The 25,698-nt window shown below is 36.4% G+C and overlaps 1 protein-coding gene across 3 annotated transcripts in view; it reads left to right on the top strand.

Moving 5' to 3' along the window:
• RAPGEF2 (Rap guanine nucleotide exchange factor 2) overlaps positions 1-25,698 on the top strand; it is a 185,207-nt gene that overhangs the window by 94,490 nt on the left and 65,019 nt on the right. For 2 of the 3 annotated variants that reach the window (XM_034064593.1, XM_034064592.1), the window contains exon 6: positions 1,319-1,486. In XM_034064593.1, coding sequence (XP_033920484.1) covers positions 1,319-1,486 — 168 coding nt within the window. Of the gene's footprint in view, positions 1-1,318; positions 1,487-19,626; positions 19,998-25,698 lie in introns of those variants that run through there. The other variant, XM_031048724.2, reaches the window with a different exon arrangement.

Raw genomic sequence — 25,698 nt, 5'->3', positions numbered from 1 at the left:
TGGAGTAAGCCTTACCAGATTGCCTGATGAACCAGGAACTGTGCTCATCCCCTTGTATTAGTACACTGAAAGTTGTATTTAGTGACATGAGCTGATGAGTATGTGACACTTCTGACACAGATATGCTGCAAACTCTTAGGAGTCTTTTGTCTAATATTTCTTTTCCTTGTTGAAAAATATGGAGGAACTTTGCAGGGTGCCTTATAAGCTCTTCTGTACATCTTCAGAAATACTGTTTATCCCTGGGGGGTGGAATTGAATAGAAGTTAACTGAATTCCAATATAGAGCAAATGCTGAAAGTTGTTTGTTTTCTTCTCCCCGCTTTCGGTCTGGAGTAAGGTTTCTGTTACTAGTGTCAATACAGAAGAGATATTGCTTTTCAACCAAATTACTTTAAAAAGATTATTCTTTTTCACTAAGACCAGAATTTCTACTTCATATATTTTCATTGCAGTGTACTGTTGTGTAGTAGTTTAGGATTATTACTTTAAAGACTCTGAAACTGAGAAAACTAATTTTATATTGTGATGTGCCTAATAGGTACTTCTTCTTGTTGCTTTAGAGTGATTTGTTTTCAGGCATATCCATTAGAAATTATTATTAGAAATCCTTCTTTTATGCCTTCCGAATATTTGAAGTGAATAATAATACCAGTGCTGCGTATTGAAGAGTGAAGCCTTTTCTATAGGTTGGTTAGGGAAGATACCAAGTGACAAATAGAGATTAGTGTGGAAACTACCAAGTGCTTTCTCATACCACTTCTCTTTTTTCAGTGAGTGGTGAAATGTTTGTATTTTTAAAGAGTAAGAGCAGAAGGAAGGGATAATTTTGAAAAGTAAATGATTCAGTAATGCAGTTCATACCAGTGTTGAATTATTTATTTATTTATTTATTTGTAGTAGTGGCTTCACTCAGTGCTGAAAGTGCAGGAAATTCAAAGCTGACTGTTGTGTTTTGAAAAACAGGATTTAGCGTCATAGAATGGTATGGGTTGGAAAGGAGCTTAAGATCAGTAGTTCCAATTCCTAGGCAATGGGCAGGAACACCTCCCACTACATCAGGCTGCTAAAGGCCTTGTCTAGTCTGGCCTTGAACACTTTCAGGGATGGAGAGCTTGCAGCTTCTTTGGGCAGCCTGTCAGTGCCTCGCCACCCTCACAGTAAAGAACTTCTTCCTTATTTCCAACCTTAATCTCCCCTGTTTAAGTTTAAAGACATTACCCATTACAGTCCCTGATGTATAGTCCCTCTTCTCTTGTGTTTCTTACAAGAAGAAATATTTATTTGGGGAAATGACACTCTCTTGCATCTATTGTAGGTTGATTACATGGATGAAAATGAGGAATATTTTCAACGTCAAGCTTCTCATAGGCAGTCTCGAAGAAGATTTAGGAAAATCAACCAAAAAGGAGAGCGACAAACAATTATTGATACTGTTGACCCTTACCCTGTGGGGAAGCCACCTCTACCTAGAGGCTACCATACGGTAAGCTGTCTGTATTTATGGTTTCCCAGAACATAAACAGGAAAATAAAATGAGCAGAATGGCTAAACTTGCTGCTATCTTTAAATAAGTGTACTTCTGCAGGGAGGCTTCCCCTTAAAATGGTGTAAATTTGACTTCATCAGTACATGAACATGTGTGCACCTTAAATCTTAGTTCAGAGTTGAAAGCATGTTTCTTATGGTGTGAACGTCATGTATGATTTCTTAACGTTCCAGTCGTTATTTGAAATTGTGAAAGAAACTTATGTTCTCATTTCCTTTTGCTATTAAGTTACAGTACAAATAGTTTAGTGTACAGTGTTAAAATGTCAGTTAGCGAAGCATTCTTTGGCATACAACAGTTATTGCCTGAAAAGGACTGTGCTGCATTGCAGCAAGCCAAAGGCTTGGATTAAATATGTCTTTTCTTTCTGGAATACAAAATTTAAATGTCAAATTACTTTTACTGGTGTCTGCCTCAAGAGCCTTTTTCACTTGGTTTCTGTGAGCTGCATAGTTTGCCCGTCATCAGGGAGATCATTTGGTCATTTCATTTGATACCTACTTTTCGGGTAATCTTCAGTGTTGAAAGTTTTCAGGCTTTCTCTTGAGATTAAAATAAATTGCTAATTAAAATTTATTCTATGAAACATTTTATATAGCTTTTAAATTGAGAAAAGCTCTATTAGATTAACATGTTTGTTTGGTATTGATTTCAACCGTAAGCAAAAGACTCCAAAGGCTGTTAGTCTTTGGCTCTTGTTTATTTGTTTAGGTCCACAAACCTTCTAGAAACATAAAGGGATGCGCATAAATAACTTTGTGTGCATTTAATCTAATTGAGTTTATTGGGCTGAAATTTTGCACAGTATAAGCCACATGCATGTAAATTTGCAGGTTTAGAGCTTTAGTGTTCTTAAAATACTGTCTTTGATCCAATGCAGTTGTAGGTTTTCTTCATGTTTCCTTCTTTATCGATATTCCTTGACGTGTTTGCCAGTTCCCTGTTTATTCAATGTGTGTCTCTAAGTGTGTAGATGTTTGATTACATCTGTTAATTATACAGGCTTTTCCTCATGAGCTGAATAATTACATTTTATGCCAACAATTTGTTTTTGTTTATACAACAGATTTTAATAGTTTAATTTTCAGTGCAGTTTTAATTGCCTCTAAATTTAAAATGGATTGAGCCGGTTCACTTGGTTTGAAGGTGAAACACTTGTCTTTTTTTGAAAAGTAAATATGCAGTACTGTACTTTGTTGGAATTACAGGAAGAATTACTTTCATTCATATAATTTGTATGTGTATGTTGTGCTTAGCAAACAGTTTTGTTTGTGATTTTGACCTAACTCTAGAAGGGCAATATTTAGATTACAGACAGTGCCATTTGCATTTGTAGGTCCTTGCCTGTTGTATAAATTTCACTTTAGGTATATGTAATGAGTTTTTGTAAGCTTAACTGGTACTAAGAGCAAAAGTCCATTGTGTACCATTCTGTTGTGCGAGTTCATAATGATTTTGTGTATGTGTTGGGAAATTCATTGCAAACAAGATTTCATATTGAGTTGGAAGATTGCCAAATAAACTGTAAAATTTGCAATAATTACAGACAAATGCTGCTTTAAAAAGTGTAAAATAATGCATATGACTGGATTTCCCCCCTCCCAAAGGAAATTGAGTCAAATATGCTCAAATGAGTTTTACAATGTAGTCAGGACTCTCTGGTCTATTCCCTCCTATTTTTACAGTATTTGGTGATCTTGTGTACATTGTTCTTTCATACACAAGTAGTAATATTTATGCTGTTTTAACCATACATGTTAAAGGCTGCATTGTCTGTTTGCCTTTACTATTTTATGTCCCATGACCTAATTTTTTTAATCTTATTTTCTTAAAAATTCACTGAAGAAAGCAGGGTTTTTTGAAACACATAGCTATTCAAAACATATTATATAGCACAGATCTTGTGGACTTTTTGCCCATCTGTTCTTTGGTCAGTATCTGTAAAGGTGTCACTTTTGGTTCTACTTAATTTTGGGTAAGGAAAGAAGCATCTAAAACCGTGCAGATGTTCAGATATTGCAGTGAATAATGTACTAGAGTAAAATGGATAAAGAACCAATATGATGCTTTCAAGTTTGCTCTTCCTTGTGGACGTGTTCTGGTTTAGTGTTAGGTACATGAGGTTCAAAGTAATAAAGCTGCTTTGATAGCATCCTCAAAATCTTCACATATTTTCTTATATTTTGTTTTCTCTAAATTCATAGCTACCGGGTAGAATGATTATTATTATTTTTTTTTTGATAAATTGTTCATGCTTTTTTTGCAGTGGTCTCTGAATGCTTTCCTTCAGAAAGTTCAGACAGTCTTTTCTGAAGAAAGTTTTCTATATCTTTACGAAAACATAGAGCATAATATAGAACTTACATGAAGATGCATGGCTGTGCTTTTCAAGAGTTAAATGCAGTGCTTTCAGTTGTTGCATGGCTTTCTGCAAGAGTCAACTTGTAGGGAGGATGATGGACCTTCATTAACATAATTTTAACATTATCTTCATGGTGGTGGAATGTACTATGGCATGTCTGATAATGTTCATCTTTTCCTTTCCTCCTATATGGCATTCATTTCATTTTGGCTCACAGGAATGCACTAAACCTCAGGTATTGTAACTTACTGTGTATGGTCCACTAACAATTTACTTGTGGGTTTGCGGTGTGATATCATAATGCTGATGCAATGTTATGACTAAAATTGCCTCCTAGCCTTTGCTTTGATACTTCAGCAGTCTCACTGTGATATAAAAATACTAATGTAAATGTGGAATTTGGTGACAGCTCAATGTCCCTTGCCCAGCTTGATTGATCCTTGCTTTGATGTCTGTGATTTAGAGAAAATTAAGAACAATAAGAAAAGGGTATATTTAAAATACCTAGTGTTTGTCAGACACTTTACTCAAGCACCTCTTCCATGACACAAAGGACTTAATTTTTTATTTTGATTTTAAAAGTAGTCCCCCTGTTGTCAGTAGAACAGGCGAATTATAGTGTGACAAGATGAGCAGCAAAGGAGCAACAGAAAGATTCTGTTAGCTGAAAACTTGCAAGAGTGCTTCTTGTTTGTCTTCCATTATGATTATGTGCATAAAGAAGCTGGATTTTGTGGACCCTAACAAAGTATGTGTAATTGACCATTATTTGAAACACGCTTGTCAAGCTAGGGAGAAAAGTGTACCTGGGTGTCTTTTGAATGGTATCAAACCAAACAAAATACAGAAGTTTTCCCTGACATCTGATCTCAAATGTAAAGTAATCTGAAGATCTGAGTGGCATCTTTTAAAGTTGACTTGTATTTGTAGTTGCATTTGTCACTGCCACTACTGAGCATCCACCAAATACAAAGTTTGGTAAGAATGTGTCTTGTCAAACTGTCAAATGTCCACACTCTTATGTCTGAGAAATCTCTTATGATAGAACTGAAAACAAATTAAAACTATTGCTTAGCTTCAAAATTCTTTTTCTCAAACATTATTTTGGCCAATTCCGATGTTTTATCAGGAAATGTATTTATTTTAAAAGTTCCTTCTGGATCATATTGTGCTGTTTACTTCTTTATATGAAAGACTTAGAGGGTTGAAATTTCAGTATGGTTTCAGTATCACAGGCAAGTGTTTTCTGTGCTGGAGTTCCCCCTTTTCTTCAATATGTATGGTACAGTTGTTCTAGGAATCCAGTTCCTTATCTTCAGATCAGTGCTCACCAGTTTTTCAATGGAATGATCCCAAGTAACTTATGGGTACTAGAACATTATGTCTAAGAATAATAATGTGCTTCTCAAATTCTGATACGAATTTTAAATATTTTGTAGCATTTTGATATTCATTGTACTTAGGCATATTACTTTTGGAACAAGTGTTGCTGATTTCTAGGGTGAGGAAAATAGAAACTTAATGTATGGGAATAAGATCAGTGTGCTTTATCAGGCTGATAAAATTGCATCCTTTTTGCCACCATTAGTATTTTGGTAAAATGCATCTGTTACTTTTCAGGGAAGAAAAAAAAATCCTGATAAGTTTAGATTGAGCTGTTCTTACCTGAATCTGGTAAACCTTGTTTAGGTTTTTTGATAGCAGATTTTTACCTCTGCTTCTGCTGTGTCAGAAACTGCCTTTAGAAAGATTAATGTTAACACTTTATTTAATAATAGAAATTGGATTTAACTTCTGAATGTGGATTTTCTTTCAGTGTGTATCTGTACTTGAGGCTACTTAATGTTTTCAATGAAAAGCCCCTGTTTTGAGTGACTTGACTTGAAAGAGTGTGGACCCATTTTTCTGGGTCTGTGCTTTTTCTGAGTACCTACATGGCTTTTCTTCTACTTTAGGCTTCTTGTGCTTTTTTGTTTTGTTTTTTAAACCATAAAGTAGAATATTAATCAATGGAGTGAATTTAAATAAGGATAGACTTACTTGTAGTATCTCTGTGCTAATAAACTCTGTGGCTGTTTCAGTGCCTCTGTGAGGAATGGTCATACCCAGCCTGCGTGTTGGTGAGCTGGTTATTATGTATATAATGCATGACATATTTAGTGTAAATCACAGAAGTTCATAAAGGAAAAAGAAGTTTGTCCGAAAATAATCTCCATCTCCAAAAATAATCTTTGTAATAAGATGCTGTTCTTTAGTGGCATACAGGTTGTGAGTAGTAATTTGTAACTCCCTGTTTTGTTGTAGTCTGTATCTCCTGTGCCTTAGACTTGGTATGTAAACTGAAATGTGAGCTTTTACTAGTCTGTACCATAGCCTTTTCTTTGCTAAAGGCAAAATATCAAAGCTTACTGGGGAATATTTATAGAGATGCAGGTAGGTCTGTAAATAAAACACGGAAGCATCGGTGAATAGCCCTGAACAAAAAGTATAGTGTGTGGTGCTTTAATCTATGCAGATCTGAATTAGTGAGAATCTTTCCAGATTTGAATTAGTTAACAGGCTTATGAAAATTGCTGCTAGTTCATCCTCAGCTGGTCTTTTTAAAGCCAGCTGCTGAAATCCCTGCAGAAGGTCTTTCTGCCTTTTAGTAGCCTTTTTTTTTATCCTATTTAGCTTGAGATTCACATGAGGTGACAATCCGTTTATCTTGTGTTGGAAGGAAAAGAGCAGTGGGTATGGAGCTGTCAATAACTCCAGCTTCTTCCCCAAGTTACAAGCATGTAACTATCTTATCCTCACACGCTGTGCTATAGAGCCAGTTGTCACGCTGATGTGTTAAGGGCAGACAAGTATTGTCCTGGACTTTATTTGAAGGGAGTGACTGAAAATTTGCATGAGAAGAGGGATGAAAATGAAACCATGTCTAATGTTGCTGAGTCAAGTCTCATCTGCAGCCATGACTTCCTGAAAAAAATGAGTTTTTTTCTAGCTTTTTTTAATATTATGTTTTAAAAAGTATTTGAACCTGCTCATGTAGTACCAAACTGTAGAAACCTTTCTTGCTGTCTCAGTCTTCTCTTATACCTAACAGTTAGAGCAAACCATTGGCAAAATATCATTTTTTTCCTAGTAGTATTTGCATTCACATTGTCTGCTGAGAGTCTAAAATTCCAGGATCAAAAATTTGTGTTCAGAATGTTCTGTTTTATGAAACAAATTTGCCTTTTCCTTTGTCTGCAAATAATGTTTTAACAATCAACAAAGCTGTTCTATGTCATATTTCTACATTTAGGAAGGATTTAAAAAAAACCTGAATTTTATTTTTTTTTCTGCCCGAATTTCATGCCAAAACCTAGTTGTTTCTCTTTATTAAGTGTGTGTGGTTACTGAAGCAATGTGGTAGTTTACAAGATGAAAAGAAGTGGTTTCTTGTGACTAATATAGTTGATGAGAATTCAAAAAGCTGATTCTATTTTAGACTTATATATATCGAGTATAATTTCAGATGAGAATGTTGAAAACGTTAAGCTTAATACAGTTACTTCTCTGCATGTGTATTTATGTTTATTGTAAAATATATATTGCTGGATGTATTTCCATGGACCACTACAAATGCTCATGAAATACCTTATATGTGTTTGCTTCTCAACCATGTAGACTTTACAGTTTTGTGATATATCTTGATAGCAGCCCTCTAATATCTGAGGGGGGCCTGCAAGAATGCTGAAGAGGGATTCTTCATCGGGGCTGTAGTGACAGGAAAAGGGGTGATGGCTTATACTTAAACAGGGTAAGTTCAGGTTAGATATAAGGAATAAGTTTTTTACTGTGAGGGTTATGAGGCACTGGAACAGGCTGCCCAAAGAAGTTGTGAATGCTCCATCCCTGGCAGTGTTCAAGGCCAGATTGGACAGAGCCTTGGGAGACATGGTCTCAGGTGAGGCATCCCTGCTCATGGCAGGGGTGTTGGAACTAGATGATCTTGAGATCCTTTTCAACCCTAACCATTCTATAATTCTATGATAAAATGGGTTCTTGTTAGTGCATTGTATTCTACACAGTAAACTGATGCAAAGAGAGTAGTGTACTTAGTCATCTTTATTGCATATAGAATTTCAGTTATTTTAGTTTGGATCAGTAGGAACAGTTGTCAGATTCTCGATCTACAAGAAATCAGTTTAAAAGAATGTTGTCAATCTTTCAAACCTGTAAATAGCTGCAGCTTTTAATGTTCCTGATGATTGTTAGGATTATCTAGAACTTTCATTCCAATATAACTTCACTTGATAAAACAGAAAGCAACCCACAGAATCAGTTGTGAATATTCCCATTTTAAAGAAAAAAGAAAAGCTGCTTTTGGGAAGAAGGAATCAAATCTGAGTTAATTTGCCAGCTCTAGGAATATTATTTGATAGGACAATGAAAAAGGAAATCTGGACACACTGAAAGATTGGCTTTATACAAGGTTGTAAAGAATACGGAGATATCATGGGGAAAAAGACCAAAGTTTTTAAACATCCTTGATCTTGGAAGTATTAAGCTAGTCTTATTTACAAAGGAAAACTACAAATAGAAAAACTACTGGATATCCTAGTCAGGTACACTTGGTCATCAAAAATGTTTGGGGAAGCAGAACATTTAAGAGGTTTTGCTTTAGAAGCTTGCATGAGGTGTAGCAGCTGAACCTATTCAAATATATCTAATTTTTTAACTCGATGCTAATTTAGTGTTCCCTCAGATAGTCCCTTTAGTCCCCCTCAGGAGAGGGGAAAAATATGAAAAGCAAAGAGAATGGAAGCCAAGAAGTGACTGTTAAGTGGCATATGCAGAATGAAAGCAAAAAGGTCATCTCACTTGCATTCTGTTCTTGTTTCTGAAACAAATTAATGTAAGCAAAAGAAATGGTAATTCAAAACATAATTGTACACACACCTAAATTTACATTGTATTGTATGGGAAGTAGCATGGTATGCCAGGGTGTTTTAATCACACTTTTACACAAATAAAGTGCTGTCTCTTTTCTTGAACAGATTTCTTCAGTAATAACAAATTCAGTATAAAATATTTTATCTAATTATTTATTTCTAGTGTTTATATTTGAAATAAAATATACTGTACTGATTGATTCATTAATAAAAAAAGGGACTAGTTCTTAAAATGTGATTGTCCTTTTACCAGGAATATTTGTTTAGTTGCTTTTGTTAATTTACAAAAGTCAGTCTGCAGTTTGAAAAACGACTGTTTTTATTATTGCATGATGGTGATAAGATATTCATGATGTAGAATGAGATTGGTGCATACATGATACTAGGAAGCAGTACAACATACTAAGTATGCGTAGGCTGTGTATATACTTGAACAGACTCAGTAATGCTAATTCCTAAAGTGTGTAACTATGTTATATTACATAAAACAGGTGTATTTTAAAGTGAGACACTGCAAGAATTGTGGGGTAATTTTGTCTGAAATATGAAATTCCTGAGATGACTTGGATGGTTCCCATTAACCATTTTTTTGCGTTGGGTGTTTCTGTGTGGGAACATTCACTAGTAATGTAATAATGACGATACATAATTCCCACCCGTATGTTCTGTGTTTTGTGGCAAAAAACAACCTTTCAGCCTTTCTTCTTTCATCTGTTTTGAACTGTTTAGAGTTATGTATTATAGTTAATATATGAGCAATGCTATCATTTTATTTTGTGTAGCACCCGAAGCAAAACAAAATTGTTATCTCATAATCCTTTCAGTAATGTCTTCTGGCAAGCTAATGCAAAATTAATGACATGCAGTGTGTTATTTACTCAGCTTGCAGCTTCTGTCAGAAGATGTCTATTTTTATATATTACATCATCCTTGCTGCAGAACTCATATATCCATTGGGATTTACTGGTCTTCCATTCCCTTTGGAAGGGCTCACATTGATATCATAACTGTATTTGTAATTGTGATTAGATTTGGGAATTCAAAGAGAAACATTGAATCTATGCAGTATTTTCTGCAACTGAAATGTCAGTAATACTACAGAGTTTCTTGATTTTTAGATGTATTGCTGGCACTAAGTCTTGTTTACAGCTTGTAGGGTTGCTAGCACTTTATGACCACACATATGTGAAACTTTGGTTAATGATAGCATAGATTTTCCAGAGTAGCATCATTTTTTTTTGCTGACTTGTGATGTACTTTTTTATATTATATAAAAGATTGCTTTTCAGAGATGTAGGGCATAAAACTAAATGTGAGGCTTGTCATCAAAGCAGAGTTATTCATGCAGAAGAAAAATGAATTTTTCATAACTCTTTTCTAAACTGATTGTTGCATAATGTAACTAAATACAAATATTGGATTTCTACCACTTGAACTTCTTGAGGAAGATTAAAAGTCACTCACTCATGTTCTTATTTTTTTTTTAAATGGGATATGCTCATTAGTGTAAGGTTGTTCATTTAGAAACAATGTTTGCCTATGAAGTGCTTATGGAAAAAGGGATCTGCCTATGCATTATGTTTGTGAAATACCAATAAAGATCCTTTCAACACTGGCATTTCTGTACTGATAAGCATCATGAGAGATAGTCCTAATGTAGACATTTGCCCACTAAAGCATATAAAGAAGCTGTCAGTTCGTTTTTCCCAGGCATCTGAGCCACTCTTCTGTAAGCTGTGCTTGATGTACTGACTTAAAGATAAAATGATTAACATTAGGTGTCAATCTTTCCACAAAAGGTTTTCGTTAATTTTAACAGTGCTTTTGTAATTCATTTGAATAATTTAAATGATTTTGCTGAGTGAATTGCAAAGCTCTAAGAAAATAATTAACTAGTACTTTAAATACCCTGAGCAACGAGGGAAGTATGTATAGAATTAAAATGTGGAAGGATGGAATGTCTGAAGAAGGCATATAGCATCCTGGCTTGCATCAGAAATAATATGACCAGCAGGACTAGAGAGGTTATTGTCCCCTCCCTGTACTCGGCACTGGTGAGACCACACCTTGGAATACTGTGTTCAGTTTTGGCCCCCTCACCACAAAAAAGATGCTGAGATTCTGGGGCATGTCCAAAGAAGAGCAAAGAAGCTGATGAAGGGTCTAGGGCGCAAGTTTGATGAAGAACAGCTGAGGGACCTGGGGTTGTTTAGCCCGTAGAAGAGAAGGCTCAAGGGGGACCTTACCACTCAACGAATACCTGAAAGGAGATTGTGGTGAGGAAGGTGTTTGTCTCTTCTCCCAAGTAACAAGCATAGGACAAGAGGAAATGCCTTCAAGTTGTGCCAGGGGAGGCTGAGATTGGATATTAGGAAACATTTCTTCTTGCAAAGGGTTGTCAAGCATTGGAATGGGCTGCCCAGGGAAGATATGGAGTTACCATCCCTGGAGGTATTTAAAGGATGTGTTGTATATGTAGTGCTTAGGACATAGTTTCTTCGTGGACTTCAAATGTGTAGACCCTTTTTACTTTATTGGGTAGATGTGTATATTACAGTGCCCTGGCTATTCCTGTTGAGTGCCATTGTCCATGCTTGTGTCTTCCAGTAGGTGACACTTAGGTTCAGGGAAGCTATCAAGTCCCAAGTAAAGCAAGGTAGTTACCTTGGATTTACCACAAGGTTTGTATGTAAATTCTTTCCATCTCTTTCACGGCCCTGTTAGGATGCGTATTTAGCCATACTCAGGTGGCTGTGAAGCAAAGTTATTATTGGGTGTGAGGTTAAGAATTCTTGGGCACTTTTAAAATTCATGGTATTTGCACATCTCTGATAGGAAGATTTTTTTCTTTTTTTCATAAAAAAGGCTTTTGTTGTTTTATGTAAGGTGTAGTCAAAGTGTTAGCATTCTGTTGTATGAGTAATGGGTATGGGGAACTGAGCTTCAGTTTTGAACTATTAGCTTTAATTATTTTTGATTTTTCAGATAGAAGAGTTTCTGCAGGCACCTGGAACAGCCAACGGATGTTATGGGTGTTGTTTAGGTGGCTGGCATAAAAACTACACAGCTTGTGCTCTTGCTCTGTTTTGCATTGTTTGTATCTGCCTCTGTGTGTTTATGCACACAGTGCTAAAATGTAAAATATTTTTCCTTTCCTTCTTTTCATATCACTAAATTACATTCTCTGTGTCATTCTTGAATGTTGGAATTTGGAGAGTATAAAGGCCTGTAGCTAACTGGTTTTAAAGTCTGCAAATGACCCATGGTACACTAAAGATCATCTTCAAAGTAAGCACACTGACAGCTTTTTCAGTAGTAAACTTGGAATACAAAACAGTGCAAAATCAAAGTATTAGGGAGACTTAATCTAGGAGGTGCACTTCCACCTAATTTTATTTAGCACTTCTGTATCTAGGTAACTATCTTGTAAATGCAAGGGGAAAATGTAGTGTCAAGTTTACAGAATGGGACATCCATTAATTGATGGTCCTTGGCTCCCTAATTTATTTGACTGGGGAAGAGGAGAGGGAAAAGGCATTTCTTAGAATTTTGTATTAAGGTCTCTACTCGAATGATGTAATGTGCTCTGACAATTTTTCCGATCTGAAAAAATTTGGCTAATTTTCAACCTAATTATTTCTCAAAGCAAAAGACAAGGGAAGTTGCAGGGGGTTTGTTACTGATAAAAGCAAAAAGTCTGGATAAACGATTTCTATACAGTTGTTAGAGCCAGAGCACAAAGCTCTCAAGGTATATTAGTGAATGGTGCATTACACAAGGGAGGATATGCAGGGCATGAGGTAAGAGTTCTCCAAAAGGAAAATGATCTTTTACTGGTAAACTGTTTTAGTGTTGAGTCTAATTTGCAGCCCCTAGAGTATGCTCTTTGGAGAGTCTCCTTGGATAAGACTGTGGCTGGAGACAAAAACAAAAGTTACTTCCTTACAACATATAATTGAATTGAATGAAAATACTCTGTAACAGCAACCAGCCCTTTCTAAGTTAAACCTCCCCAAAATACCAGAGATAAGTAGTTACCCCGGACATGTCCAAATAAACATTCAAAAAGATGGACAGAAAGGTCTCGACATCAAATATGGTAGTAAAAATGACATTCCACCATTGTTTGTGGAATCTGGAAACCTAACTGGCAGACTGGAGGCTTCCTGTCAGTCCTATGTCTGCACCTTGAACACAATGATAAGTTTCAGATACTCCTTGAAGTTTCTAAATAAGTTCAAGAAAAAACTGTTAGAAAGTATATTGTACTCTCTTCAGATAAATACTCCCCCTCCACTGCTGCCAAAATCTCCCAATGAACAAATAATCAATACAAAGCAATAGAAAACCAGCTAGCATTTAGAGAAGTTTGGAAAAATCTGTTTTGGCCTTTTTTTTTTTTTTAATCCATTAATATTTAAAAATGAAACATTAAATATTTGTTCTCCTGCTTTGGGTGGTCTCAGATTCATTCAGTTCCATACCAGAACAATCATCCTTGCAATTCAAACATGTTAGAGTATTTCAGGTAACAGGATTCTGTGGGGCTGGTAAAGAATATAACAGTCTGGAATGTGGGCAGTTGGTAAAAGTCAGGGAGTTTTCTGAGGTAAATTCTTGCCTTCAATAGTGCAGCAGTAGAATACACATGAAAGAGGTATGCATTTATCCAGCTTCCATGAATTTTTCCTGCATTATTATACATTATTCTGGGATGCCTTGTGTAAGTGAAGAACTTGTGTCTCTGGATTCCTGCTGTGAAATTATTACGGGAACAATGATAAGTGGGGTATTTTGTGAGTATTTTTTTGGTTTGTTTTTCCTCCAAGATAGTGAGGTGATTTGTATCTCAGTAGTGAACCTTGTCCCAGCAGGTATGGATGTCAAGGTATCATTTACATCTGGTAAAGCAGCCTTGCTTGTCCTTTTTGCCCATTGTCCTCCTTCTTGACCTTGAAAGAGTGTTCACTCTTTTGCTTTCAGGCTTTCCTTCACATTTTAAAAGGAGAAAGCACATTCTCATGTTCTCTGATTAATTAGGAATATCTTTTATCTCTTGTCCTTACACCAAAATGAGAAAATGTTATGAAGATTGGGGAAAACTTCATCTATCTTGGCAGTCTACATTCATTCCACTCCTGCAGTACTGAAGCAGTTAAAGAAGTTAAAGTAATCTGTGACTGCTCTGCCAGTTGAAGTCATTAAGAGCTCAAATTTTAATGTCTGATTTTTAATATTTAATAATGGAAATACGAACTTTTAAACCCATGTTATATGTGTTAAGGTTTAGGCTTATGTAAGTAATAACCCTTTGCTCTATCTAAAATCTCAGTTAAATCAGCCAAACATCACATGAAATGACTTCACAACCATACACATTAAACATTATTTTGATCTTGCAAGTACAATTTAATAAGTAACACCTTATAAGTGTTGCAGGAACACAAAAGTTGTGTTGATCTTTAATAGTTTGTTTACATTAAAAACAAAGTTAATGTTTAAAGCGTAAATAAATACATTGTCTAGAGAGAAGTTTGTGTGCTCTGCTACTGTAATGAGCCTTTGCTGAAGTTGCTCAAGCTAAATTAGATCCACTAGGAATGGGACATCTTATCACGTTTGGGATGAGTATCCATCAGTTATAGGTTTTCTTCATGTCTGTTCTAACATATTTTTAAGATAATTCAGTGGCAAGTATTTTAAATGAATACTATAACTTGCTCCTATTTTAAGTTGGATGGCAGGCAAACAAAGCTAGCTGTACTGAAAACAGAGCTGTGCACAGAAGGTGACAAATGAGTTTGCCGTCAAAGGAAAGATTGGCAGCCTATGGCACATCCACCCAGCTGAGGCAACAGCATGACTGCTCTGGGCTTGTCATTATTTTAAAGATCTGAATTATAGATTCATTTGCAGCATCAGCTCAACCGAAGGGCATTTGTTCAAATGGTCTGTAACATTAGTAAATGTGTTAGCAAAACAGTGCACACTGCTTCATTGTAACTGTTGTTTTGGTGTTGCTCATGGTGCCATGAACATCACTATAATGATAATGCCACAGATTTATGAATAAAATTAAATTGGCAAGTTCTATTGCTTTATCCATGAGTTTTGGCCAAAGTGGTATTTTAGTCATTGAAAATCACCTTGGACAGCAGATGTGGTAATTTCCCTTTATTCAACATTGTTTTATTTAAAGTTCTCAAAGTTCTTGAGAAAATGAAAATACGACAGGTGTGCGTGGACCATCCCCTTTCTGTGTTACCCTGATAAATAGAAAATTGCTTGCATGTGATTGGGTCATATGGCCAGAGATTTTAATTACTGGCAGTAAATTTGCCTAAATACATGAGAATAAAACTTTCGATTGTATGGGACATTTAAATGTATTGTAGCATTTGGAGTGAATTATTGTTCCAGATTTTTAGTGGTTTCAGTTGGTGTTTTTAAAGCTGATGTGAGCATCAGATCCTGTTTAGCAATATCTCTCACAAGGCCAGTGGGAGATAAAATGATAAAATTTAGAAGCATACTCCTGGGAGCTGAAGTTTTATGTCTATAGTCCTGAACTGAAAATTAAGTCTTAAACCTCCATTTTTTTCCAAGTGAGGAGGATGGGAGGAAGCGAAGAACTTCACTTTACTTTCCGTAAAATTATGTACTCCATTCTTGCACTTTCCAGTTTAAGTATGTTCCACCTGCACAACTGTGTAATACTCGTGTAATAGTCCCTTTGCTGTGAATGGTTTTGGGACATGCAGTGGTTCTGGGTTTTTTGCCTTATTCTTTCATCTTTTTTTCTATTTCTTTGACTTCCTGCCACCCCCCAGTTTTCTAGCTACTGGAGTCACGAATTGGCAGTAAATTTGGTGACCTTAGTGTTCTGTTGAATTTTGTCTAAGTTTTTGAACATGAAGGAAATGATACTTTAGAATGCCTTTAAAGGGAAAGGGAGAATGTGCTGATAACTTCTGGTTTTGAGGTACTTCTGGAAAAGAATCGGTTTTGTGTATATAATCTTTATAAAATGTAAAGTACTCCTGTAAATAGTTATGAGTTAAGGTGACTGCTTAAAGTTGAAGATTTGCGGTAATCTGTTGTTGCAGCATTTGTCATTAACCTAAAAAGGTTTAATGCTCCAGCCAGTGTTGACACTGTTTAGGAAACTAGTATTAGGGAGAGATTATGTTCTAGGACATGAAATAGTTGAGAGGCATTGCAGTCAGATGATACATGGTGCTGAGATCTCTGCCAATTCTTATCTGGAATTCAGAATTACAGTTTATGAATCCTGAATCCTGTGGGTAGTCCAGGGATGTCCTAACATTTATAGTTACTTTTGAAAGGTAATTTTCAACATTCTTAACTGTGACTTGCTTGCAAAGACCTGCCAGCTTCCAAGTACATTATTTTGAAAGCAGCTGGGTATAGTCGATCATGTCCAATTGTTGCACATCGGGTTTATTAACATCTCACATTAGTGGCCTAAAAACATTTCCAGAAATTTCTTGCTTTTTCTCAAAATTTAAGTCTGAGCACGGAGTCCTTACATGGGTTTTGAAATACACATGAACACAAACTTGTAGTTAAGTTTTGTTTAACTATTCATACTTGTTTATGGTAGAAACTTTCCAGGATACATTGTTCTGGTATCTTACAGTGATTTAAATTCCATTCATTCTTCACTGAAACATCTAACAGTTCACTGAACTTGTGTTTTAATTATCTTTCTATGAAATATAATTTATATGGAATCATTTTCTGTACTGAGAATGGACAGTACATAGTATTACAATGCGCCACTGAACCTGAAAGTGGCATTTGAGGAGGAAGGAATAGGGAAATGGAATCATCCATTATTTCTTGCAATTATTTTGATTCACAAATTGCCTATGAGTTGTCTTTTCTTCACCTAATTACATAAATAGCACTTTTTACATTTTTGATATAAAGAGGCTTTTTTCTATTTTGGCAGCCACCAAGTTTTTGTTGGTCTGATGCATGTGAACATCTATTAGGCTTTAAGGTTAATTTAAATTTCGTATTAGTGTATAACATTATGACTTAATTTCCTGACAGGCAAGTAGGGGCGTATAGTAGTGACCAGCATGAATAGTAAAGAAGTATTTCATGGCATTGTCATCTGGAAGTTTTGTCTTTTTCTACTGTTTTAGTGGTTTTATTTGTGGCTTTGTGTTACTCTTCAAGACTTATGCTACAGAAACCTAGGCTAGACTTCGGTTAAATGATGCAGACCAACACAGGCTGGTGCAGAGTAAGATGCACGTTGATAGTTATGTCTGTAATGAAGTTCAGAAAGTGGTGTGCTCTCTTCCTATGCTGGGGAGTTTCTGTCTTGGCAGAACTTAATTTTTCCTGACATGAGTGTAAAACACCATGCTCAAACTCTGCTCGTGTTGACTGCAAGGCCACCAAATCAGACTCGAGAGGGTTTTAATTGCTTTATCAACAAGTAGTATTTTTTAATTTTGCACTGGAGAGGGTTTGTCTGAGCTTCCTAGAATGAATAACTTCTGCTGCTTCTGGTCAGCACTTCATCAGAAAATTGATTGTGCTCAGCATTAGACTGTTTTATAAGGCTTAAGCATAATTTAATATTTTTTAATCAGCTGTTGGTTGCCCTGGCACAATACAATTGCAGCAATTCTAACCTAATTATTGTAATTCAATTGTTTGAAGAGTAACTTACCATTTAGCATATACTAGAAAACCAAGGGCACAAGTATCATTAAACTCTTGTAAGTTTACATATATAACATTTCAAATGTGGTGTGTACAAAACGGTGTCCTTAGAATAGTTGTGCAAAAAATAGACCAGATATTTCATGAGCTTTTCTTGCCTCACTAGATCATTTCCATTAATTTTTATGGCCTCATTTACTAGCAGTCATTGCTAGTACCAGAAGAAATCACTGTGCAACAAACTAAACTCATCATCAGTGGACAGGCTATTCTGGTGGAAGGCAGCTGCAGATTGTATGACATAGTATTCTGTAGTATTCTTTTTTTTCCCTGCATGTTTATGCCTGTGTAACAACTGTTGAGTCTTTTTTTTTTCTTTGTGCTCTTAAAAGAAAAAACAAACAAACAAAACCCAACTTTGAAGTTACTTAAAGCACAGACCATCTACGATTTTAAAGAATGTGTTATAAACAGCTGTCCTGAAGTGGAAGCCTAATGGGACATTGGCATGTCCCAATATACCCTGGTGTGGTTTCCCCTGTGTCAAGTGACGTGAATTCATGGCATTTAAGACTTACATTGTATAGGGCTGACAATTAGTTTATTGCTTGAGCATGTTTCAGCTCCTCTGATGTATGTGGTTGCTGGTATGACATGAGAAGTGGTATAGTGTAAATGGGAGTGACTGGGAAAATTTCTGAGTTCAAGATATAGTTACAGTCAGTGAAGGAAATTATAAAAGCCATATGGATGTCTATCTCTTCCAGCTCTTGCTTCCCTGTTTGTTTTTAGTGGAATTTGTGTCTTCAGTGTGCAGGGAGAAGCAGGAGCTATATTCAGAAAGACTTCAAAAGATGTGTTAAAGGGTTTTGGATTTTTACCTGCTACAGCCCATGGGTATCTGTGGCCTGCATAGTGGAAAAGCTGCTGAAAATCTGAGAGCTCAAGTGCACTGTTTATAAATACTTGATAACAATGTTTACAGCTCTGCAGCAGCACTCTTTCGGGTGGGGGGAAAAGGAGGTGATGTCAAATCCTCCGCTTTATCCTCATCTTCATGAAAAGTCGTGTTCAGTTCAGGATTTGGTGAGGTAAACGTGAGTCTTTATTCCCACCCTGACTTCAGTGATATTCTTAGGAGCCAGCAGTGAACGGATCCCTCCCCTCTGGGGCTGCCTTGATCTTCAGAGTCTGAGACCAGATACAGGCAAGAGCTTGCTGTTTTATCTGCATTGTCCATCTCTACCTTAATGAATGAAACGGTTAAGTATCCGAGTGGGTGAGCCTCAAGGAATGTGTCTTCCATTTGACTTGAATTTTTTGGTGGATAAAGGGTGAGGGAGGGAGAGGAGAGAGAGAGAGAGAGAAATCCACTTACATCACTCGAACTGCATTGAGTGTGTGCCTGTGTGCAGGTTAAGAGACAGACTACAGTGTCTTTGCTTTCTGCAGGAAGCAGCAATGCCGTTTGTATCCTAAGAGGAATTTTTTATTTAGAAAAGGAAGCATTCTTTCTACCCAGGAAATGGCTTTCCTTGTGCGTTGCTATGCCAACTGCCTGCAGCCATGGTCTTCCAAAGTAAGCACAATAACGTAATTATATTGGCGTATTGCATTCAGATTCATGATTCTCTGGGTTTTTGTGTGTGTGTAACTGTGTTGTATTTTTGTTGCTGACTCTTTGGGCAGTAGACATGCTTGTCTTGATTGCGGGGAGCAGGCATCATAAAATTAAATGTCCATCAATGTCATGCTGCTGAGATTAATTGTGCAAACTTGGTTAGCTGAGTGGAACAGAGATCACTGGTCACTACTCTGTCAGCATCATTAGCAGCCAGGGGAGGAGGTCCCTATTTGCGTGCTCTGCCCAGATTTTGGGGGAGTGGAGGGTAGTGGTGGAGCGGAGGGAGGCTGCGTGTGTGAGTGTGTGTGATTGCAAATGAAACAGGAGTATTAACAATGCTTGGCTGAATGCTGGAGGCTGGTTCCTGCACCCTGACTAATATAATACTGTATTAAGCCTTTTTGAGGGAGTCTCTGTGCAGTCAGCCATTTTAGCTTTTTTCCTCCTTTTTCTTTTCTTTCCATTCCTCAGGCTCTGGGAATGGTTTTGTTCCCTGGATGAATGCTGGATAATGTAGGGTTTCATCAGGCTCTGTATGTCCTGACACGCTTAGACTTTGTGTTACAAAAATGGAGACTAACGCTGTCGTTTGGATTGCTGCTCTGCACTACAAGTGTGAGGGGGGTTTTGAGCTTACCAGTAGTGACACTTTTAGCTCCAGCTTGGTTTCACCCCCTCCTCCTCTTTTTAATTTAATGCTGTAGAGGGTGACTTGCCATCCATAAGAAATTGGTACATGATGTGTAAATTCAGTTCAGTTTATGTTTCTTCATTATGAAACCACTTGCAATCCCAGCTAACCATGGAGTTATGGGCCAGCAGGAGAAACACTCAGTAAGTATTGCGAATTCTGCTTGTTCTATCAAAACCTGTCATGGGCAAACTGCATGGAGGTTGAAACTGCTTGTTGTCCTGCTTGTGGGCTTTCCTGCTTGTGAGTTTAACAGTGGGTTTTGAGGGAAAGCTGTACCTGCTGTGGCATTAGAGTCTGTGGCTGTATTTAAGATTGGTTATTCTGAAGGTTCATTCTGAATGTTAGAAATTGATTAAAAAAATGATGGCATACCTTAATTAGGCAAGAAGCTATGAGCATTCTGTTAAAATCAGTATGCATTTGTTAAAACTTTAAAGAAATATGCTAGCTGTATAACAAGTGATATAATTGTAGGTGGTGATAAGAATAGATTTATCCTGTCTAGTGTATGGTACTTGTGTGCTGTTGCCTTGTAGCATGGTGTTTAACATCTGTGATACACTTATGCTGAAAATGCAGAAACTGTTAGTAAAACATGGAATGAACAAAAGGCGTAAGTACTGCTGCTTTCTAATTGATCCCATGAGTCAGCTACACCTTTGTCATGCTTTAATCCCATAGGCTGCCTGAGTTTATTGTTTGGGAAAAATGCATTCATAAGCAGAAGAGCAAACATTATTTATAAAGGCCTCAGGTGTCAGGAATTAGATATTTAGGTTTTACACGATAAAGAGATTATAGAAGTATAGATTCTTACTGCTCAGTTAACATGCTTAAATCTTCATGGCAGCTTTTACATGGTTCAATATAATTTTCAATCTTACAATTTGTTTCTTGGAAAAATATTTTTATATATGTTATGTGCATACTGCGTGTGTTCAGAATGTGCATGGGAGTGTGTACAGTATGTTCAGTGTATACAGCTAAGAACTGTAAATATTGGGAAGATATGATAGCAGAAACTTTTTAAAGGAGGAACATTTTCTTCAAGGATTCAGTTAGATTGCGTAGAAATATGGAAACTAACCTAGAAACATTTCAGAATGTGTCTAGTGGATTTTTCTTATGCATGCAACAGACATATCACATTTTCTTGTAGACTGTTCCTTCCCCCCCTTTCGTAATTACATAGTGAGTATAAAAGGAGTTCATGTTACCAAATCATTTGCTGCTCATGAAAAATTTAGAACTGAATCTAAAAAAAAATAAATAAAATTCATTTCCTCCTGAACTAAAGTATTGAAGAACCTGAAATAGGATACCTTGAATTTGCAAATAGGAATAAAATGAGAAAACTGCATAATTGTTGGTTTTTCCTTCTCTTTGTATTCTCTAAAGAATGTTGATGAAAAGTTCTAGATTGATTCTGATAAGCCAGCAGCTCTAACTGATTTAAAATAATTACTTATAGATACAGGAAAAATACTCACCTGGCATTTTAGAGACACTGTGTTACATGCTCTATCATATTTTAGTTGTATTACTTTGAGCTAATTAAATTTTTGTCCTGATTTGATACAGGATTAATAAAAGGGAAAAGATCAAAGTATTGCTTTACAAGAAAATTAGTTTACCTTAGAAATGTCCACATATATGTAAGAGAAAGAAATGTTTGACACAGGGCTGGCACGCAATTGCAGAATTTGCATGAGCAAAAGGCATAGTTCAGAGTTTATATAGAAGTTTAAGATGAAACTGTTAGAACACAGTGTAGCTCAGTGAAAAACACCATTTTGGCAGTGAAACTTTTCATGCTTGTTCTCCAGGTAGAACTTACTTTGCTTGGAAAATGGGACCAAAAGATGTGAATTTTTGATAGAGAGGAAAAGCAAGCTTGGAGTTTCAATGTATACAGACTTTGTCTAGCTTTGTCTAAAAGGTAAACTTACTGAATTAGTACTTTTTGGTGATGTGTTATTTTCACTTTAGTATCTTCCCAGAATCCTAAATCTTTTCTTGGTATCTGACTTACTTCAAGTAGAAAGCCTTAATTACTTCTGTGACATCCCCACCTAGAGTCTCACAGCTTCATTTGCTGGGACAATCTGAAACTGGATGCAAAAATCTCCTGTGCAAGGCTGAATTAATTTTAGTTAATACTGTTAAATCTTAATTTCACATTAGTTTAGTTAGGGACTGAGAGATGTGGCTTAAATCTACTGTTCTGTGAAAATGGTATGCAGACTGGCTATTATGTTCATCATGGTGAAAATGAAGAGAGGAAAAGTAAGAAATTGTGTTTCCTACATTATTTAATATAAGAAATAAAATCAGCAGCATCAGTCAAATGTGCTGGTCCTACATGCCTCATGTTTTATAAATGGGAAGAGTCTGAAGCACTGCTACAGACACCTATTTGAAGGTCATGTTGATTGGTGGTGTTCCTTCATACACAACTGTTGTCATCTGCTGGACTGGGAGTATGCTTTTGGTGAAAGATACCAAAGAACTGTAAGCTGGATTGTTGCAAAAGTTGTTCTGCTTAGTTCTTGTATTTAGTGTACTTAACTGGATTTTGTGTATTTCACTAGGTTCGTTTTGTTTGCCTGTGTCCTTGCTAGTTTTAGAGTCTTCTCAATAAGCTTTGTAGTGCTTTCATTATAATTTTCTTTATCTTAGATGTTAGGAGGCTGAGTGATGTTTCAAAAGAAAAAAAAATGTTGCTTTGTAGATGTTGAAACAACTATCCCTTGAAAAGCTTCACACATTGCAACTTAAATGTGCTTCATTATGTGGAAAAAAAAATCGCATGAAAGTCTAGCGCAAGAAGGTTCCCACGGTAGGTTTGGGCCTTCTAAAATGTTATCTTTCTATCTCATTTCTCCTGTGCCCTTGCATGTGGTGTTTGTAGGAACTTTAGTCAAGGTCATTAAAAAAATAAAATTGACAGGTATAATGGTTTTTAAGAATGTGACTTGAGATGGGTAGCTCTTTCATGACTGTGTAATGATTAACAACTAATGAATCTCAGAGTACTTTGGAGTGACTTGCGCACAACCTTTAAGAAAGTTTAAGTTACATTTTTCCTCTGTTATTGAAATAAAGTTTGCTAATAAAGGATATTTTTCACTGCCAGCCCAGTGACTGTCCTTTAGTGATCATGTAGGTACTGCAGTCTTTTGGTGTACTTGACCTGTCTTGAATTACTGAAAAATATTAAAAGCAGCAAGTCAAATCCTTGGCTTGTTTGTTACTCTATTTTAGTTCACAAAGATTTGTGGCACAGTGCTAGGTGCTCCCTCACTCCCAGGAATGAGAAGGAAGTGAGTAGTATTTTGAGGAACAGTCTTGAGTGGGAATTGTTCAAATAAACTTGTTCTAGTTTGATGTGTAGTAAGGTACTGGCTAGCTTGCTTACCTAAGACATCTAGGACTATACAGAAAAAGCATAATTTTCTGTTACTGGAAGAGATCATCAGTGTTATTTTATAGCTCAGACAATAAATGTAGCCTGGAATAGTTATTTGTCCTTTGAATGAGCTTTGCACAGCATGAATAACACATGGGAAAGAGATGTGATTTTGTGATCAGATGCACTTGGTAGGCTTTTATGTGTTTATATATATATCTGGGAAAAAAATAGATGTAAAAAAAAATTCCAATTAGGCAGTAACCTGTTAGCTACTGCAGCTGCTGCTGATGGTGATTTTGTTCATTTTAATGAATTACATTGCACTGGGACTTGATACAGGTTTTTTTCTGATTTTGTTAGGCACCTTTATTTTTATCATTTATTGAAACCAGTTTTCTGGTTTGGCACCTTCTGATTATTCCTTTCCTTTTAATTTATATATTTTGAGAGAACTATCCTCTCAAAAGTTGTGGATTTTTCATATGATTAGGAATAGTGTTTCACCTCCTCATAGATACATTATGATACAGTCTTTAATTACATAACCATGTATCTTCCATAAGATTCTTCTCAAGATGAATAGCTCTGGTTTCATGAGCAGCTGTTTGATACTTTGGGCTAGCTTAATTTCTCAACAGGCCAGGTTGTGTTTTTGGCATACTAGTCAAGTTGTACTCGGAAGATGAAAGTACTATCTTTTCTCTTTTGTGTCTTTTTAAGGTGTTTGTCACCACAGTGTTAATGCAATTCATTGAAGTAGTGCAGGGGTGGCATTATCTTAATTTTTCAGATAGTTCTGCTGAAGCAAATATTTGGCAAAAAATAAGGACAGAATTTTGAGAACTTAAGATGCTTATTCCTCAGCATAGCTAGGCCTAAGTGTTAAAAGTATGGATTTTATTAGTTTAATTTCTGTGTATTGGCCCAGTTCAGGTGCCTGTGGCCTAATGATTATTTGAAAGGTTGATTTTAAGTGACTTCCCTGGCATCCTACCAGAGATCTGTGGTGGAGCCTGGCTAAATTCCTGTTCTCCAAGACAACATTATCTACAGATTTTTCTCAAAAGCTTATAAATGGCAAAATTTGTGTCATTTCATAGGAATGACAGTGAAAGCATTAGTTGCCTGCAGAGATGGCAATGAAAGCATCCTTGGCTCATAGGACATGTCCTGCCATCTTTCTGTTACTGTTTCAAGGCCTGGGGTTTGCACAACATGTTTAGGAGAAAGGAGGAAAAGAATGAAAAAAAAGAAAGAAACCAAAAAAAGCTACCACCTCTGTGTATATTGTGTGTGTGTGTGTGTGTGCACACAAGAGTGCTTCCTCTACCTTCCTAAGAAGTACCTGAATTTTTTTTTCAGGTCAACATAGGTAGTTGGCATAGATGATCTCACAGGAGGGCATTTGTTCAGCAAGTTTATGAAGTAGGAAGAATGCAAGCCCCATAATGAGAATTGTGACTAACATAATCAGTATTGTTGGTTCTGGTTTACAAAGCAGAGTGGCCAAATCTAGTGGTGGTATTGGAGTGGTAATTACGATGGAGCACCTGGAATTGTGTCATTTGTAGTCACAATACAGGTGTGAACCTGAAAAGGAGAGTCAGCTTTTTCCAAAATGCTATTTTGAGACCAGCAGACAAATGCCATTTATCATTACTGAGTTCTTGGCACTCCTTCCTGATCTTCAGCTGAAAATCCAGCTGAAATTGAGAGCTGCTGATATCCAACAAGTGAAAAAACAACTGAGGAGCCTCCCCCCCCCCCCCAACAAAAAAACATGCAATCAAAAAGGCCAAATATCAAAAGAAAAAAAAAATCATAAGTGCTTTAAGGTACTGTTGATTTGCTCCTGATTGTACAAGTTAATAAAGACACAGGAATAATAGAAGCTATAAAAAAGCAGAAGATAATGGATTGTGTTGTGCTAAATAGCATAGGTTAAAAATATCAGGGAATTAGCAATGTGTACATAGAGTAACATGGAGTCCATTGTAACTGGAAGCAAGCACAGTCACGTAAGGAAATCCTGTGCCTCAGTATCTAAAGTTGATTCTTTCACCTGCAAAATATTTGCACTCCCTTGTAGAATACTGGCTCAGGAATTTTAACAGTGGTACATATGTTTGAGCTTTAAACAATTTCCAAGTGACATAAACCTGACAGTTTAGCAAATGGACCTCTAAAAATATCCCAGTAAGATGAAGTAAATTAGGTTTTTGGATACTTTATTTTTAGTTACTTAAGGCAGGAAATCTCAGATAGTGATATGCAAAGAAATATTTGTGGCTTATCAGTGAATTAGAAACCACTCAGTAGTCTTGCTTGGTTTTGCAGTTGTGGTTGTTGCTGCTGGTACTACTCCAGTATGCAAAAGCAAGGGGAAGTGTCTCATGTTCTGTATTTGCTGCTGAAATGACCTGAAGCTT

The sequence above is a fragment of the Melopsittacus undulatus genome, chromosome 7, assembly GCF_012275295.1.
Source record: "Melopsittacus undulatus isolate bMelUnd1 chromosome 7, bMelUnd1.mat.Z, whole genome shotgun sequence".
Lineage (NCBI taxonomy): Eukaryota > Metazoa > Chordata > Aves > Psittaciformes > Psittaculidae > Melopsittacus > Melopsittacus undulatus.
Note: the sequence above shows the minus strand (reverse complement) of the source record. Positions and strands in the feature narration are given on the sequence as shown.